The 20,143-nt window shown below is 37.5% G+C and overlaps 2 protein-coding genes and 1 pseudogene across 2 annotated transcripts; 1 reads left to right on the top strand and 2 right to left on the bottom strand.

The window, feature by feature from the left end:
- Positions 1 to 8,190: 8,190 nt before the first annotated feature.
- On the top strand, positions 8,191 to 19,131 carry LOC137740617 (protein disulfide isomerase-like 1-6). Its single transcript, XM_088699900.1, is given in 15 exon segments — positions 8,191 to 8,471; positions 8,473 to 8,904; positions 9,303 to 9,432; positions 9,599 to 9,713; positions 9,716 to 9,763; positions 10,041 to 10,159; positions 10,659 to 10,739; positions 10,825 to 10,914; positions 11,019 to 11,090; positions 11,171 to 11,217; positions 11,219 to 11,231; positions 11,770 to 11,850; positions 15,997 to 16,131; positions 16,541 to 16,594; positions 16,691 to 19,131. Coding segments are annotated over 15 exon segments (1,608 nt in total). The 5' UTR covers positions 8,191 to 8,376; the 3' UTR covers positions 16,787 to 19,131.
- Positions 11,860 to 13,836, bottom strand: LOC148694309 (beta-glucosidase 12 pseudogene; annotated as a pseudogene).
- Positions 17,239 to 19,754, bottom strand: LOC137740121 (glyoxylate/hydroxypyruvate reductase A HPR2-like). Its single transcript, XM_068479929.2, has 2 exons — positions 19,133 to 19,754; positions 17,239 to 17,951 (listed from the first exon to the last, which is right to left on the bottom strand). The coding sequence occupies exons 1-2, from the start codon at positions 19,553 to 19,555 to the stop codon at positions 17,430 to 17,432; spliced, it is 945 nt and encodes a 314-aa protein (XP_068336030.2). The 5' UTR covers positions 19,556 to 19,754; the 3' UTR covers positions 17,239 to 17,429.
- Between the last annotated feature and the right edge of the window lie 389 nt (positions 19,755 to 20,143).

The raw sequence follows: 20,143 nt of genomic DNA, 5'->3' as shown, positions 1-20,143 counted from the left end.
CATTGATGATATTGAGAGACTGAATCAGAACCTTTCTTTATATTCTGCAATTCAGTTTTCAACTAAAAAATAATGGCTTTTGTTACTGTGGAGAACCTATCCTTCAAATTTGTCCACATATCATGAGAAGTGAGATAACCAATGATACAAGACATAGCTGTGGGAGATAGAGTAGCAATGATCAACTGCATGAGAGCACGATCATGCATTTTCCAAATCTGAAACTCCTTAGTTTTAACACCTTCAACATCCGAATCATCGTTAAACCGAGGAGGACATGGATGAGTGCCAGCAACAAAGTCAAAGATTCCATGACTTTCAAGAAGTAACCGAATTTGATAGTTCCATACAAGATAATTTGTATCATCAAGCTTCACAGTAACAGAATTAGAGACATTCGTAATGAGATTCGTAATCGGAGACTGTACAATCTGTAATTGTGCAGCAGTCACCATATTTGCAAAGATAACTATGCAAGAATTCGAGAGTTCGTGAACAGAATCACAGAATCACAGAATTAGGGTTTCAGAAAGAGGAATCGTGCAAAATCACAAGGAATTCAACTTGTAGAAATCTTGTAAACTGACATCAATGCAAATAGATCTTGTAAGGAGCAATTAATCGAACACTTGGTGTGCATAATCATGCATATACTTCACATAACAACTTCACATATACTTCTCAGAACCACTTCACAGATACACAAACACAGAGAGCAATGGAGATAGAGAAAATATCAGAAATTCACACCAGAAGAAATTGATCAGGAATGCGGAAGCAAAAATGCAGCTCAAGATTGAGAAATCTTCATCGCCGGCGAGGATACTATGTCAGAATACAAAGAAATCTTCATCATATGTGTTCTTGATATAGAGAGAGAAATCTAAGAAAATAGCAATTTAGAGAGTGAGAAAGGAATTATATCTTGTATGTATTGAATTGAATGAATGAAATGAGTTATAACAGCTGCATATACATATAGACAAGGTTATCTTAGTCACTATGTAAGCTAACTACTAATAACGAACTTAACTACTTAGCAACCTAATCTATGTACACTTGTCAACATTTGAAGCTTCTAATGCATCTTTACATTATAGAGCCCAAAGGCCAACGCCAACTCGATCATGATGTATTATACCGAAACCTCTTCTGTTCTTTCTTCCTTCACCGTAACTCAAACGTCACAAAACTCATCATCCTCGCTTATGGCGGCTGTTTCTTCTCTCCTTACTTCTTTCAATACTTCTCACCTATTCACCACTATAATGGACCACAAATTTTTTGTGTTGGAACTTGGAAGTCACAATTCCAAGATGTTGTTGAGTTACATAACCTTGACCAAGTTGTCACCACTGCAACTAGCAAGACCTCCAAAGAAATTACCTGATGGCACCATCAATCAGGCTTACTCAAAAGACAAACTTGTCTTTAAGTTGGGTCAAAGCTACTGTATCCCCGTCGATCAAGACTCTTCTAATTCCCTGCACATCTGCTTATGAAGCCTAGAATCTTTTGGAGAAGAGTCTGTCTCCTCTTTCAAGGACCCATGTTAGAACCTTGTGCGATCAGATTGGCACTCTCAAGGTACCTGAACAAGTTGTTTCTGTAGAAGTGCAACAACTACAATTTCCAATATTATATTTCTTGGTTCTTAGTTGTTACCACGACAATGAATGTATCTGTGCATGTTCCTAAAAATGCAAATCTAATTTTGGTTGTGCTCTCTACCTTACTTATTATCATTAGATGAGTTTAAATTTTAAAATTTATATCCACTATATATATATATATATATATATATATATATCAAAATTCAAATTCATCTAAAGACAATAAATAAGATGGTGAACATCACATCATCACTACTTGAGAGTGATGAGAAAAAAATTCTCGAATTTATATGAACATAACTCAATGTATGCACGACCAACAATGATTATATATGTGCATGATTTTAAAAAATTGCATATTAATGTTAATAAATAAGAATTTTAGACTCGACATGTTACACATCTCGGAAGTAAGAGTCATTTTATTCAAAAATATTATTCAAGCTACCTATTTGTATCATCTTTTCAATATAAATGAGACCCATATGCATTGACGGGTCCTAACCCTATTAGAAAGATGGTACAAATGATAGTACAAATAGGTGGAATGAGTAGCATTGCTACAATTTATATACACACTAACACAGTTAATAAAATGATTACTGTTGTAATTCACAGGCCATTCATTGTGGATGGCCACCTATCCCACTACCAATCCACTGTTCATCCCACCACAACTTTGTCTAAAGCCTTGTCTATAAAATGGATGAGAAGAAGGATAGTAAATATACACAGATAGACATACGGCTAGTAGAGGAAGAAAGAAGAGAGGAAAAAGAGAGGAAAAAGATAGGAGATAATAGACAGAGTTATCTTTGTAATCTTATTATTCTAGATTATAATGAAAACACCACTGCTGCACCGACGACGTACTCCAATCACACTGACTGTAGAGGAACCTCGTAAATTTTGTGTCTTGTTTATTTATTCCACTACACACACCATCAGTTTTATAACACATTACCAGCATGAGAAGCTCTTATGTCAGTGGAAAGCACAAAGCCACAAATCATGTTCACCTATGTTGCCTAGAATCTCATAGATAAGAAAATCTTTTCATTTCATCATAAAATCTTTGTACTACTAATTTTCCTAAAGCAAATATATGTTGTTATATGACTGTATATCATCCTTTGCAAAAGCAAAAGAGTACAGACTCAAAATTCATAAAGAATTTGACGGTTATGTAAACAGCCTCAGAACTCCAACTTGCAGACCTCAGATTGAAATATTTTCTTCTTCAAAGTTGTTCGTCTGCCCAGTATCTACAACATATCAAATTTTTAGAAAATTCCAACGGTGCTATCATCGCAAATGCCTGAAATACCAAACCAGTTTCTAATTTTCGCAGAAAATTGGACAAACACCTTATGAGTACCAAAACTCCATTTCGGTAGCTCAGATCAAAATTGTTTCTTCATGAAAGTTGTTCAGTATCCTCTTATCCATATCTTACTAAAATTTGAACTAAATATAACAATTTGATCTTCTCATAAGTTACAGACACTCTTGACTCCAAAACTTATGGGAACCGTTTCGATTTTTTCGAAACTGACCGGAGGAGGAACATCAATTGGAAATTAGTGTTACTATTATTTCCTGAACAACTAAAATGAATTCGAACTGTGAAATAATAATAAAAGTAAAACGAATGAAATAAAAGAAAATGGCAGACCAAGAAAAAGAAAAAAGCAAAAGATAAGGACTTAATCATTGCATTTTCTGTTTTGGCATATTTATGTGCATGGTATTGGTTTAAAGCCATATCACAAGTTCTATTTATTTAAAGCAATTTATTTACCATGGTTAGAATTACCGTTTATTGCTTTAATTTATTTATTGTACTTCTTTTCTTTTGTTACGATGAATACATATTGGACCTGAAGTTCCTTGATCAGATAAGAACCTAAAGTTTCTTGATTCTTATCACATAAAATGATTAGACCTGAAGTTCCATCATGCAAAAAGATCAGGAATGAAGTCCCTAGATCCTCAAGATTGGACATGAAGTTTCTTAATAAGTACCTTAAGTTTGAAGAGTCGAAGTGCCACAACTTAATTGTAATAAAGTCCATGAGAGTCCCAATTCATAGGCTATTAAATAAGGACTAGAAGTTCCTTGATGTATGATACATTTTGCTAGAAAGTTTACATCTCGAAGTTTTGATGATTATCGCATGTTATTGGGCATTGATGTTGAACACCATGTTCCTCACGTTCATACTCAAAAATGATTTAGCAGAAGAATTTATTAAGTGGATGAAATTGATTGCCCACGCTCTGCTCATGAAAACGAGATTGCAAATTTTTCTACATGTGGACATACCATTATACATAATTCACTATTAAGTTTGGTTGAGACCAGTTACCAACCATCAATATTTCTCAGTACAACTCGTGTTTGGGCACCAGCCAAACATTACACATGTATGAGTTTTTTTATTATGTTATCTATGTGCCTATTGCACTGCCACAATGTACTAAAAATGAGGCCTGAAGGCAAACTGGAAATTTATGTTGAATTTGATTCACCATCTATCATTCAACATTTGCAACCCTTGACTGGGATATGTTTACCACGTGGCTTGCAGACTAGGATTTTGATAAGACAGTTTTCCTGTCATTAGGGGGAGAAAATAACATCATTCCAGAAGAATGATGAGAAAATATCATTCCTGAAGAATGATGAGAAAAGACCGTTCTAGAAGAACGAAGAAAATTTGTCTTATTTTGATTCATGAAGCAATCAATATAAAAACGAAGTGAGAATAATTGAATGATGCAACGATATGCAAATCAAATGTCAGATGCATTTAATGATGCAACGAAAGTAATAAAATCACATATACTTGTTGCAAATGTGCCTACATGAATTGATGTTCCTGTTAGACAAAATAATGTGATAACAAATCTGTTACACGCTTGAAATGTGGCAAACCTTTAGATTCAAAAGGTTCAGTACTTCGAAAGAAGAAGAATATGACACTACTGAACTATTGCATTCCCAAAGCATAAATGTTGCATGCCGGAAACATTACAGTCGTCGTATGGATACATGTCCCAAAAAGGACAATTCGCGAACATGGAAATGTTGATGTCTCATGCATGAAGCATGATAGACATATAGGTTCCAATGACTCAACTCCCGGAAGTGGAGATTAAAATCCCAGCTTTATAACGCTCTAGAGGAGGTTATGATCCACATTCTCTAAATTATGACCATCCTGGAAGAAATAGTGTAATGCCCTTGAAGAGGCAATGGATATCCAAAGAAATGAAAAGCTTTTATGCATGTGCATGCACATGAGAATATGGGATCAATGATTGTTGACAACCAATGGTAATTTTGGTTTCTACAAGTAGCTACTAAATTCATCAATGAGTTTTATTGATATTGAGTCACGTTCTTTTGTTTGTCCACGAAAGGAAATATTATTTGCCAAAAATGGAGAAAGACAGTTCCATTACAATCTTCTAAGAACATGGAAAAATATATAGATAGATAGATATATATATATATATATATATATATATATATATATTTGTATAATACAAATAGCCAAAAGATGTTGAACCGAATAAGGTTACATATGGGCATTTGTAATACAGTGAATTATACTCACATGATATAACACAAGGTTACTAATTGAAACCTAAAATTATACTCTTGTAAACAAGTTCATATAAATGGAGAATTATATACGAAGGGTTATGAGTCGCCCACATCATATCTCCATAAGTAAATCCCTCAAATATACATAGAAGCAAGTTGCTCTGTATAAATTCCAAAGGAAAATGTATCATGAAGTGTAGAAAATCCCTGAAAGATTCAAATTGCTTGAAGAAAACCTTGGAAAGGTAAAATATAAAATATGTACTTAAATACCAATGGATAGTATAAATTGCCTTAGTGAGTACTATCATTATGATATTGTTGTAATAAACTAAAATCTCTTGCAAGAGTCGATAATATTAGATTTAGACTCCTGAAGAGTCTAGAAAGTTTATAAAGTGTTGAGAGAGATATTGTCTCAAACTGCATAATCGAACAATATGCCAACATGAATCTTATCCATGATGTTTATAAAGAATCATATGGATTGAAGATTATGAGTTGAATACTCAAATTATTTAGACACTAAGAATGATTATTTATCTTTGTGAAGGTAAAGATAAATTGATATTTGGTCCAGAAGTACCATATCTTAGTGAAGTATATGTTTTATGTATTTGGCACAAATAGAAGGGAACCTTCACAAAGGTTGCTCATGTGAAGCCTTAGTGCTCGAAAGTACCCCAGAAGTTGATTATTTTGAACCTCAGTACTTGGTGAAACTCCAGATTGCTGAGACAATGGCTGTCTTTGGAATAAAGACTCGAACACCTGATTGTCATTTTGAGTCCGACCTTCGGATTCCAGTAGCTGGTCGAGCTTTCTTTCATGCTCATCGAGTAATTATTTGCAAGCATGTGTAACACTCTATTCTCATGCTTTAGCCCTCTAATCTCTTGTTTAAGACTTGCAACCTTAGCCATCAATGATTCAACTTGGTGAGTTCGAGCAAGTAGGCGTTCGCCCATATTAGAAACAGAGCCTGCACACTGAATACTGAGAGCCAAGGAGTCTTGAACGGCTGACTCATGAGACCGGTTTGAAAGGATTATGTTATCCTTGGGAGTGAAAAAATTCCTAATTACCATTGTAGCGGTTAGGTCATTATTCATCACAGAGTCCCCAACCATAAGAGGACCATTAGAAGATAAGAAGGACGGGCGCTATATATTATCCTAACGCGGCTCGTCTGTACTACTCTTAAGACTCAAATCTAAGCAAATGTTAGATGGGCAAGCCATTTTTTAGAAATAATGAAGGAAAAATGAGGTAAGATAAAATCTCAAAAGTGCAAGAAAGGAAAAATTCTACGTGCAGTAGTTTTTCGAGCATACATTTTGAGCACAATTAATGCCTTTATAAAAGAAGAAGCAATAGGGCCACTTGTTTAAAAATCGAAGAGACACCGCTCTTCGAATTTCAAAAGCCAAATTTTCAAGATAGAGTTCATCAACATTTCTCAGAAGCAATCTTAACTTTTGGATATCATGTGCAACTTTGTCAAAGATCTCTGATAAAGTTGAAAACGCGTGAATCTTACTATTCTAATTACACCACAGTTGCTGTCAAAAGTAAAGGCATAGCACCACTACCTATTATTGGGAAATCCTTATATATGTCGACCTTTATCTTCCATAACAAGGCAGACCTACAAAAATATCTAACTCTTCTTCCTCTCCGAGAATGCATCTTCAACAAAGCATCTCGAAATACTCAGTTTTCCTCCTCTTCGAGAATACGTCTTCAAATAAGTCACACCAGAGCAAGAATATCTCATATCATCAGGGACGAGAGCAAAAGTATCTCATATCATGCAATCTCCTTGTCCTTTTCTTTGTCTTTATTCTCACCTGAAGGATTAAGGAGAAGGAAAGCAATCAGTCGAAACTTGAAATCAAATTTCCAGTCAGGAACCGACTGCCTGGAAACTTTCCTGATTGCTTACCTGGCATTGCTCTCGAGTACTTATTTTCAAACTGCTGATATGATGATTGGAGCTGCCAAGCATGATGAGTCGCTGAGATGTGATTTCAAATGCAAGGTTTGCATTCCACTCTTGCATCAGAGGACAAATACTGCAAGAGAATATGTCAAACCTGCATAGGGAAAATACCACTTCTGCAAGGAGAACAAATAAGGCAAGTGAAAATGATACATTGAAGCATGTGGAGATAAGCACAACAAAACACGAACTGATTCATCCCTGACGGAGCTGAAGATCACTTGTCATGTGTAGCTGCTCGTGCTTCCATTTCATTCAAGGACAAATCCCAAGGATCTTGAAGAAATCACAAGTCTGATTCAAAATCAAGTGTCCACCACCCTTGAATCAAATTCCATTTCAGATAAAAGAAGTAAATTCAGACCTTTGGTGCAAGTATAGCAGAAAGTCCTACAGCTCAGTTCAAGAAAAAGCCTATGGAAAGTTAACAGGTAAAGCACCTCATTCGGCAACTCTCCCCGCTAAGAGACTAAAACAGAAGGATCAATGATCAACCTAAAGAATTTGAAATCAGGGGGAGATACTCATCAGGGGGAGCATCCAAAACAGATCAAGATTTTAACAAGTCAATTGAAGACTTGTGGCCATCAAAGGGGGAGTGTTGTAATTCATAGGCCATTCATTGTGGATGGCTACTTATCCCACTACCAATCCACTGTTCATCCCACCACAACTTTGTCTAAAGCCTTGTTTATAAAATGGATGAGAAGAAGGGGAGCAAATATACACAAATAAACATATGGCTGGTAGAGGAAGAAAGAAGAGAGGAAGAAGAGAGGAGATAATAGAAAGAGTTATCTTTGTAATTTTATTATTCCAGATTGTAATGAAAGCACCACTATTGCCCCGAGGACGTACTCCAATCACACTGACTGTAGAGGAATCTTGTAAATTTTGTCTTATTTATTTATTCCATTGCACAGACCGTCAGTTTTACAACAATTACAGTTTTTTATGAGTAATTGCCGCCAATAAAGGGAGTGAAGGGTAAATAGAATCTATGAAGCCCGAATCTCACTCCCTTCATTCATCCCTCTCTCCTTCTCAGTTCTGAGTCTTTTCACTCCATAGATCTCACAATATTCACAAGAACCCCACTTCCCTCTGCAAAAATCTGCAAAACCCACAGCCACAACTACCTCAAAACCATGTCCAGATCAAAACCCACCTCCAGGTTCATCATTTTCGTCCTCACTCTCTCCTCACCCTCCCACTCCATTTCCCGACCCCCATCAAATCCTCTGAACCCAAAACCTCACCGCAGACGAAACCGAAGATGGCGAACTTGAAGAACTCCTGGCATTGGACCAACAAGTCGAGCAGGAAGAAGACCAAGACAGTGCGCCCACCACAAGGTCCTTGGAGGCCGAGCTTTTATCCAATGCACAGAGGATTGTTCTGGAGCTTAATCATGACAATACCAAGAGGGTTATTGAGAACAATGAGTTTGTTCTGGTTCTTGGGTATGCTCCTTGGTGTTCCAGGAGTGCTGAGCTGATGCCTCAGTTTGCTGAGGCTGCCACTGCGCTGAAGGAATTGGGGAGCCCCCTTTTGATGGCGAAGATTGATGCCGAGCGGCACACGAAAGCTGCCTCGTCTTTGGAGATCAAAGGGTTCCCTACTCTGCTTCTGTTTGTCAATGGCACCTCCCAAGCGTACACTGGTGGATTTTCTGCGTGAGTGGCTCTAAAACTTTATCAAGATGTTTAATTGGGAATATTTTATGTTAACTTGATTTGAATATGGTATGTGAATCATTTTTTTTTGGCTAGTTACTTATATTATAAGTTATAATTCAGATTGTGTTTTGTCATTTCTGTTATCTGTATGCTTATATATTGTCCTTGTGTTTTGTCATTGCCGAAAATTACATAATTTATTAGTTGAGTTGTTCTAATTTATTCGAGTAACTTTTCCTTTAAGGTTTAATATCGGTTTTTCCTGTACATTACCCATATATCTTTGAATTCATTTGTATGCAGTATCAGTATTTCGTGTGTATGGCTATGAATATATGTACCAATTGAGTTGTGCATTTCCATTAATGTGTTTGTGGGTGCAAATTGTGATTCAGGGAAGAAATAGTGATATGGGCGAGGAAGAAAACCGGTGAACCTGTTATTAGGATAAGCTCGGTGACAGAGGCTCAAGAATTTCTCAAGAAGTCTGACATATTTGTTGTTGGTTTGTTTGAAAAGTTTGAGGTATGTACATTGTTATTGTTTTCAAATTTCTCTTAGAATGCTAGACCTAGGAAATACTGAAAACCTAGGATTAAGTCTGGTGTTAGTATGAGGCCTCTGCCTTGATTGTATATTTTGTTTGTACATTATGGATATTTTGGGCTTGTTTGTTATCAAAATTAATCAGGGGCCTGAGCACAAAGAGTTTGTAAAAGCAGCGACAGCTGACAATGCAATCCAGTTTGTAGAAGCAAGCAACATTGAGGTTGCTAACGTTCTCTTTCCAAATATGAAACCAACTAGCCTTTCCTTGGAATTGTGAAAAGTGAGCCAGAAAGATACACTGCATATGGTGAGTTGCTTAATTTTCTTACTGAAAGTGATGAAATTTTTGTTGTTTTCTTACTTGCATGTGCAACTTGGCCAATGTATATTATATTTTTTGTTAATCTGTCTGAAATAAATCAAAGTTTAGATTCTGTAAACCATTAATGAGACTTATGTATGACTCTGTCAACTTGCATATTTGACTGTACTTGGTTTACATTCGATGAATTTTTTGTAAGTCAGGAAGAACAGGAAGAATTACTAACATAGTTATTCTTATTCATGAATGTTTGGCTTTGCAGAAGGGACCTTTAGAGCGGATGAAATACTGCAGTTTCTGGACCATAACAAGTTTCCGTTAGTTAACAGACTTACTGAAGCGAATTCTGCAAAAGTGTACTCCAGCCCTATTCAAATTCAGGTCGTTGATTCCTCCAGTACATCATATCTTCTTTTACAGTTGAGCTGCATACACATCCACATTTATATACATTTTTTTTAGTCTTGTTACAAATGAGATTTTTAAGTCTGGACAATAGTAAAAGTACACGATCATGTATTTTATCAATAAATAATGCATATAAAACAAGATCATGCATAGAGATGGCCTAGATGACTCAAAATTATAAACAAAAAGTAGTACACATATTGGATACAATAACCAGAAGATATATTTAGGTTTTTCTAAAAAACTGGCAAAAACTGTTCTTCAGGTGTTGCATTTCTCTTCCTTCTGGAATTTGATGCTTAAAATTGGAATTTGTTCTCCGTCATTTAATGCAAATCAAACATTAAATCATATTTGCGTACTTACATGGCCCTCTAAGCATTATATCTTTCTTTAGCTTGAGTCATATTTAAAGAATTAGAAATGGCATGCTAATGACTGTCATTTAATAACTCGCTTTTATTGTTGACAGGTTCATGTTTTTGCAGACGCAGATGACTTCAAGAAACTTCTTGAGCCTCTTCAAGATGTTGCTAGACAGTTCAAGTCAAAGGTACGCAAATGGATTATATGTTGAAGCAATTGTGTGAATCAGTTAAATCTTTTAATGTTTTTCCTCTTTTATTCTCTTGATCCAGATACTGTTTATATATATAGACATTACGGACGGAAACCTTGCTAAGCCTTACCTAACGGTATTTGGGCTTGAAGAATCAAACAGCACTGCGGTCAGTTTCCCAGTCGTGACCTACACCTTGACCGTGAATTCTTTCTATTAAGGAATTTGCTGCTAAGGCTATTTCTAATCAGGTTTTGTCTGTGTTCTGCACAGGTCATTGCTTTTGATATCAGAGGGAGCTCTAAATATCTATTGGAATCAGATCCAACACAAAGCAATCTTGAAGTAATAATCTCTCACGTTTTGAATTTTTCTCCTGAAGATTATCTACCTAGACTACTGATATTATGAATTGGATTTTGTAGGAGTTCTGCTCAGGGCTTCTACAGGGCACTGTATCTCCACACTTCAAATTTACCTGATAACGTGAGTTCTGTTTCTCCTTAAAAAATATTTTTTGATCAATGATGGCAATTTAATTTTGGAATTCTACCTTAGTTTCTTTTCTATAACTTTGGACAATAGTTGTTTGTTTTGGTTCCCATTGTTACATTATCCTTAAGCCAAAATCTTATGTTATTCTGAAGCTGATCAACCAACCAAAACCGTACTGCAGGGTGCTGGTTTTACATAGCCTTGAAATGGTAAATATTAAAGCACTTCCTGCAACGTTGTAGTTCTATCACATTAAATGCAGTGCTAAATCAGCTCACAAAGCTGGGAATTGTTAGTTATATTTAAGTTAATATTCTATATATATAATTATATACATGTATATTATTATTGTATCACAAAGCTTTGATCTCACTTCGGTACTATTCTGAAAAATGCAGAAGAATGAAACCGTCCTGAGCGTTGTAGGAAAGACATTTGATGACTTGGTTTTACATAGTCAGAGACTCACAAGAATATATATTGTATCACAAAGTTTTGATCTCACTTCTGTACTATGTGAAAAATGCAGAAGAATGAAACCGTCCTGAGCGTTGTAGGAAAGACATTGGATGACTTGGTTTTAAATAGTCACAAGAATGTTGTACTAGAGGTATGTGTGTCTTCCTCTCCTACATCTATTTTATTGCTGCTCACACGATCACATCCAAGTCAAAGTTCCTGAAGTTTGAAAACAAAATAATGTTTCTTATAAATCAGAACGAAACAGGGAATGAGCTTTATCAATTTCCACACACAAAAAAAGGGGATCGTAGGAAACTAATAAGAAACTACTACTTTTCAAAGAACTGTAGTATTCATCAGATAAGTACTATTAAAGTTCTAAAAGATGCTCCATAAACCAAACCTTAAAAATTTGTACGTTGTATATAAGTATATACATATACATATATATAAATATGTAACTAAATGTGTATGTGTGAGTATCACTTTTTCTTTATACACATCACATCTGTAGGAAACTTGCCCTTAAGAACTTGGGGTTGATCAGCCGTGTACAGCTTATGCCTTAGCTTGAGCATTGTGTCTTTAAACTTCACCCTTGAGGAATTTAGAGAGCCACTTAGCAGAATCTTTAGGAATGCGCTTGAGATTGTCTTTGGAATCAATGTAATAAAGCCCAAATCTTGTGGTATAGCCATCACCCCATTCAAAGTCGTCAAGCAGTGCCCAATAGAAATATCCTTTCACATTCACACCAATCTTGATTGCCTTGCTGAGCCAGTACAAATGCCAAAGAGTATTTTTAACTCTATGCGGATCCTTCAGTGCCTCATCAAGTCTGCGAGCATCCTTCTTTGCGTCGTTGATTCCATTTTCAGTAATGTAGATTTTAGGACTTTGGTAGTTTTTCTTCATGAAGTCGATGTTTCTGCAGACCTTGCTGACAAATGGACACGAAACTACTTCCTTCAGCCTTAGGGCCAATAGGATCTCCATTTTTATTTTTTCGGGTGATTCAGCTAAAGCATTAGTTGTATAGCTAATTGGCTTCTGTGGACTCGGTAGGGAGTTTTTAGCATATATTGAGGTATAATAATTGATGCCAATAAAGTCAAAGGACCCTTTGACCAAGTTCTTCTCTTCATTGGTAAAACTAGGTAGACTGTCCTTAAACAAATCTTTCATACTCTTTGGATAATCTCCATAGACTAATGGCTCCACCTACCATCTCGGACTGAAGTCCAGAACTCTCGCTGCAGCTGTCTTCTTCTGAGTCTGAAAAGGCTCAACGTATTATCCTACAAGCCTGATTCCAATTTGTCCTCCTTGGTTTGCTTGGAACTTCTCTTTGTATAGCTTAACAACAGTAGTACGGGCAAGGAGAAGGTTGTGGCTCACAATGTAAGGCTCAGTAGACGAATTACCAGATGTTCATACGAATTTTGTATACAAAGAACATCTGCCTGGTGCAGCAAATCCAAGTACATACCTGAATGTGGAAATGATAAATGGTTCATTGATTGTAATCCAGTTTTTGAAAATACCTCCAATTGTTTTGAAACACATTTCGCTATAATCCTTAAAATCGTCCACAAAGGAATGATGCAAAGGGCCGCCATACTTGTCTTGCAAGGTTTGGGGTGAGTCAAAATGAAAAATGGTCACATAGGGTGTGATGCCATTCTTCATTAACTCGTCAATTAGGTTGTAATGGTCAATGGCTTCTTGGTTTATTCCACCACTCAAGGTTCCATTCGGAAGAATCCTCGTCCAGGGGATGGAAAATCTGTAAGAATCGACTCACATCTTCCTTGTATCGACTGTACGAGTGGATGGCAATGAACATGTTTGAGTGGTCTGAAATTCTCTCTGGGAATTTCTCAACAAAGTTGTCCCAAACACTTGGTCCTTTTCCTGAATTTGTTGCTGATCCTTCTATTTGCGTGGCAGCAGTAGAGACGCCAAACACAAAATCAGTAGGGAACTCAACCCTCTTGACTGCCAATTCTTCTGGGTTTGGATTTGATGCATTGTCATGCAATTTCTCCAAGTCACCAGCATTCACAACAACTTGTAACGTAAATATTAACCAAGCAATCGCCATCACCCCTGCTCCTAAAGCCTTGTTTCCCATTCCTCTCTTCCGATATTGCTACTATAAGAGTAAATTTTAAATAAGTGAGTTTTCTGAAGAAACTCTCAGGTTCAAGCGCATGTCTTACAGAGGAATAGGACGTCGTTTATATAGACATGCCTTCGAAAAAAATTAATTAACAAGAAAGAACAAACTAACAAAGGGTGACTTTCTATCAACCACAACTCAGCACATGTAGTTCCAACTGAACCCATAACAGACTCTTTACTTCTCTCTACACAAGATAACTCAAACTAAATAATGAACTAATTAAAATTAATTGCAAACTTACATAGCCACACTCAGAATAGAGGCTCATATGAAAATAACACTACTAATTCAATGGTAACACCACCGGCATGTTTTTTCCAACCAAAAATAAAAATTCGTATTATTTGGTTCATCAATGTTCCAAAAATAGGAAATCACTAAATGAAGAAATTGCATGCATCTATATGTAAATATATTAATTAAACAATTTTTTCTGTGGGCCCAGATGATATACCGATCGAAGTGTGGAAAGTTTTGGGAGAGACAGGTATAGCATAGCTCACAGACCTTTTCAATGAGATTTTGAAAATGAAGAAGATGCCAAATGAGTGGTGAAAGAGCACTTTGGTGCCTATCTACAAGAATAAGGGCGACGTACAAAATTGCATGAACTATAGGGGTATTAAGCTAATGAGTCATACAATGAAGCCCTGGGAGAGAGTCATTGAGCATAGATTGAGGCAAGAGACACGGGTTTCGGACAACCAATTTGGGTTCATGCTAGGGCTCTCAACCATGGAGGCAATCTATCTCTTACGAAGATTGATGGAAAGATATAGAGATAGGAAAAAAGATTTACACATGGTCTTTATAGATTTGGAAAAAGCATATGATAGGGTCCCAAGAGACATTCTTTGGAGGATTTTAGAGAAGAAAGGAGTACGAGTAGCATATATCCAAGCTATAAAGGATATGTATGTTGGAGCAAAGACTGCTATAAGAACTCATGAAGGACAAACCGAAAGCTTCCCCATAACTGTAGGGTTACATCAAGGGTCATCCTTAAGTCCTTACCTTTTTGCATTAGTAATGGATGAGTTAACGGGACATATTCAAGATAATATTCCTTGGTGTATGTTTTTCGCAGGCGATATTGTGTTGATAAATGAAACTCAAGAAGGGATAAATGCGAAGCTTAACCTTTGGAGAGAAGTGTTAGAATCTAAAGGTCTTCGCCTAAGCCAATCAAGGACAGAATATATGGAGTGCAAGTACAGTGCAAATGGAGGCCAAAATGAATTAGGGGTGAGGATCGAAGATCAGGACGTACCAAAGAGCGACCGCTTTCGCTACCTATGATCTATCTTGCAAAAGAACGGAGAATTAGATGGAGACCTCAACCATAGAATACAAGCTGGATGGATGAAGTGGAAGAGTGCATCCGGCGTGTTGTGTGACCGCTGTATGCCACTGAAGCTCAAGGGAAAATTTTATAGGATGGCAATAAGGCCGGCGATGCTGTATGGCACGGAATGTTGGCGGTGAAGCATCAACACGTACAAAAAATGGGTGTAGCGGAGATGAGGATGCTTCGTTGGATGTGTGGGCACAGGAGAAAGGCTAAGATTAGGAATGAGGATATCCGAGGTAAAGTAGGAGTAGTCGAAATTGAAGGAAAGATGAGAGAAAGTCGGTTACGGTGGTTTGGACATGTGCAAAGAAGGCCTACTGACGCTCCGGTTAGAAGATGCGACTACGGGACAGAGGTCTAGGGCCGAAGGGGTAGAGGAAGACCTAGGAAAATTTTGGAGGACTCTAAGAAAAGACTTAGAGTACTTGGATCTAACGGAGGACATAACACAAAACCGAGCGCAATGGCGTTTTAGGATTCATATAACCGACCCCACTTAGTGGGAAAAGGCTTTGTTGTTGTTTTAAACAATTTTTTCTGTACTGGAATCAACCTAATAAGTTATTTTTCGAGGTCCGATAATCAAAACTAGAACTGCTAATTAAGTTCGTACTAGTTTCGAATTGTATGGTAAATTGCCCTTAAAATATCATTAGAATTGATGATAAATCTTATTGTGGTTTTAGAATTTTTTTAGGGAGAGAGAATTTTGACCATGCAGTATGCCCGTGAAAAATATTATCGGTGTTATGGAACAGGTATACACACCATGGTGCATCACCTGTGAGACCACTGCTAAGCATGTACAAAAGTTGGCTAAGCACTTTAAAAGTTTGGATAATCTACTCTTCGCAAGAATAGATGCGTCTGCGAGTGAACATCCGAGACTGCAAGTAAGTGTTCTCTTTTACATCGTAATTTGATTTTGTGATATTGGGATGAAAACCTTGCTTTTTCGGTAATCCATAACCTTGGACATTAGATTAGCTAGAGCATTTATGTAAGCTCTCAATGAACACTTGGAAGCCCGGTGGTCGTCTTTTTTTGTTTCAAATAGCTTGACGAATAATACATTCTAATGCTTTCTGTCAATCCTCTGAAAATTGCACGATACATTATAAATAAAAGAAGAGGGTGTCGGGTGTGAATCACAACGAATTTTACAACTCAGAAACATTATCTATCAATGAGAACTGTCTCTGGCCATGAAAGTTTCAGTTGATGAGATGCCAGAGTGATGATTCTGAAATCTATCTTGGTTGTTGTTGTTTGTTATTTATTTGTTTGGTTACTGTTATTCAGGTAAGCGACTACCCAACGCTCTTGTCATACACAGCCATCGATAAAGCCAACCCGGTAATTAGTGATTACAACAAATCCCAGTTTTTTCTGTTATGATTCATATGTGTGCTCTATAGTCAACTTGTGCAAGAAATTGTTTTCACTGTGCAGATCAACCTTTCTACAAAATCGAGCTTGAAGGACGTGGCCACAACCATCAACAAACATTTGAAAGCCAAAGATAACGCCGCTAAAGGTGAGTTATAGAAATATATACTGAATGTTATACTTAAGTGTTCGAAATAGGATCTGATGCTGAATACTGATTGATTTACAACTAGAACACCGAGGAAATCGATAGGCGAGAGGAATTGGTAAATATTTAGTCATTTACTGTGACATTCTTATCAAAATCACTGAGAGCCAAGTTAACAAAGATTTTACTGCAATGGTTTTAATGTGGAGAGGATCCATCCACAAACTCAGGGACTAGTTGTGATGAAAACCCTTCATTTATTTACAAGACTTTTGTCACTTGGCACTATTGCATAATGGTATCCTTATCTGCTTATAAGTGGGATGCCAAAGGTTTGACTTCAGTTGATGATAAGTTGAAAGCAAAATTATTAGTGTTAGCCCTTTGTATGATTCATCCCAAATTTCTCACCCCTTGACGTAAATATATAATTTATAAAATAAAATAAAAAATTATAAGAGTCTTCAAAACACAAGGATTTTTATGAAGAATTAACCAGAAAATATCATCAATCAACAGTTTCAACAAGAACATTTCCGAAATTCTAGAAACAACGATCCTTTTTCGTATTGACAAAAATAATTACTGAACAAGGCATCTGTGGCAGCAGATGAAACTATGCATCCACTGGTCATCATGTCCAGATGCTTAAAGCTATTTGGCCACTGGTGTCAACAATGGTTTCTTCAAGAAGTGAGCCTCAAGATTCCCAACCACAAGGTCAGCCATGGCATTGCGAGTTTCAACCGTGCCGCTTCCGACATGAGGCAAGAGGACCACATTCTCGAGAGCGAACAGCTGCTCGGGTACTTCTGGTTCATTCTCATAGACATCAAGCCCCGCCCCACCTAACCGGCCTTCTACCAGAGCAGATACCAACTCAGCTTCGTCAACATGAGGGCCTCTCCCAATGTTGATGAGAACACCCTTTGGTCCCAAAGCATTAATGACTTGGCGGTTGATAATGTGGCGGGTCTCTTCAGTTAAGGGGCATGCAACAACTAAAACATCGCAGTTGGCGGCCAACTCCACGACAGTTGGGTAGTATTTGAACTTCGAATCTGGCTTTTCTGTCCTGGAAAAGTAAGCAATTGGGCAGCTAAAACCCTCGGCTCTCTTCGCAACTGCTTTGCCAATTCTTCCGAGACCGATGATCCCAACAGTTTTCCCAGTGAACTGAAAATGAAAGGGAACTATTACACAGGAGGGGAAAGAAATATATCATATGGATGAAAAATTAAAATCAAGAACTCAAGGCTTTACTGCTATACATATACACATAGCACATAAACTAACAAAAATGCGCCAAAATCCTTCAAAGTCGAAACGATACACGAAAGAAAGACAAGCAAAAGAAATTACACAATATTAAGATACCATGAGATTAGCAACGACAAAACCACAGAGAGGAACACAACGGATAGAAAAATCGTACGCACAAGCTATATAGAATGCACATTAATTTGGCTACCAAATTTCAACTGTTGGAAACTCAGAAACTCCAATAAGATACTAAGATAATTTTCAGTACATCGACGACTAGCAGGCAAAGCAGCGAGTAAGCAGTTGCAACCAAAGATATATAAAGTGATCGACACTCCACAAATAAAAAGGCAAACAAAGCATATATGCAGGCAACAATGAGAAGCAAGCAATCAAGAACACAGTCTCGTGCGTCACCAACAAGAACCTCTTCATACAAGAACGAGAAACATACAACCAACACCGACTACCATCGCTTTCTCTTTCCCTTTGGTGATGTCATCCGAAATACATCACTACAACAGAGAATTGAACGCATCTTTCACTGAGAAATGAACTTTGACTGACTGAAAATTTACACAAGCACAACAAGTTCGTGTCTTCGAATACAAAATTAAGCAAAGAACATCAAATTCAGGACTTCACCCTCTTTCCCTTAACAACAAGCTTTAGCAGGAAGCACCAGCTCAACCGTTGTTCCTTAATCTCTTCCCCTTGACTTCAACAATTGGTAAATTTTTTTACCACACTCTCCAACAGGGTATTCTACAAATAACACCAGAGTTATAAGGATTCAATGTAAGAACAAAGTTCCGACTGTCAACTACCTGATGCCCTCTCCCTCCTCCTTTATCCGGCCTTGGGACCCGCGGTATAAGATAAACAAAATTTTACACTTACCCTAAACCACAGTTAACACTTACAAAATTTTACCATAACTTCAAAAATAGCCCATCAACTCACCCTCAAATCACGAGCAGCACGATCAAATATCAATATCCATTCAAACCAATAAAAATAAGAAAAGCAAATAAACCCTATTGCAAGTAATTGTAAATTAAATAAAAAAATAGTTGAGAAAATAAAAAAAAAACCTTGGTGGTCAACTTGTAGTCGCCCTTCTTCCACTGCCCACTCCTCACATACCGTTCACTCTCACAGAGCCGTCTCAGCACCGCCAACGTCAGCCCAATAGCAAGGTCCGCCACGTCATCGGTCAAAACGTCGGGCGTGTTGGTGACCCGAATACCCTTTTCCTTACACGTCTTCAAATCGACCTTATCGATTCCGACGCTGAAACTGGAAATAATCTCCAGCTTCGGCAGAGCGGCGATGAGCTCGCCGTCGGCTCCGGCGGAGGCGTTGCCGACGATGGCGCGGATGGAGGCGGAGTGGTCCTTGATGAACTGGGTTTTGTGGGGGACAGTCCAGAGCTTGAGGAGGTTGAAGCGCTTCTCGAGCTCCTGCTCCAAGTAGGAGGACATGGGGATTGGCATGAGGACGCCGATGGACTCCATTGTTGTGGGATTTGGAGAAATGGGGCTTGTTTGGTTTCGAGGTTTGTGCCGTCCCCGTAAGGATTGGAGAGGATGGGATTTGAGAAGGTGGTGGTCGTGGGATTATGGGAAGCTTTTGGTAGCGATGGGTGGCTTGTAATGTCCGTGGTGATCGGGGAAGTGGACAAGAGAATCACGACGTTTGGTTAAATAACACAAAATGTTTGAATAGAAAAATTATAATAAATTAAAGGGTTAAGAGAGGTGTGTCATAACCACTCGAAGCCATCTCCAATCGAAGGGTCCAAAGAGCCGAAAATAGGTCAAAAATCATCTCCAATAGAGAGTTAGGTTAGAGAGCTCGTGGGCCCCACGGAATCTGAAGGGGTCAAAGGGCTGACCCCTTCCAACCAGCCAACCAGGCCCGTTGCCAAAATTTTTACTTAAAATTGTCAGATATAACCGACAGGAATAAGAGCAATAGTGTCGGTTATAACCGACACGAATAGTTAGGAAATTTTTTAATACAACAACTAGCTGACGACAGTTAGTCGTTATTTTTGTTTGTTTTGTTTTTTTTTTTTTTTTTAACAAAATTTTTTTCCTATA

This window comes from Pyrus communis, chromosome 9 (genome assembly GCF_041283825.1).
Source record: "Pyrus communis isolate YQ-2024b chromosome 9, ASM4128382v1, whole genome shotgun sequence".
Classification (NCBI taxonomy): domain Eukaryota; kingdom Viridiplantae; phylum Streptophyta; class Magnoliopsida; order Rosales; family Rosaceae; genus Pyrus; species Pyrus communis.
Note: the sequence above shows the minus strand (reverse complement) of the source record. Positions and strands in the feature narration are given on the sequence as shown.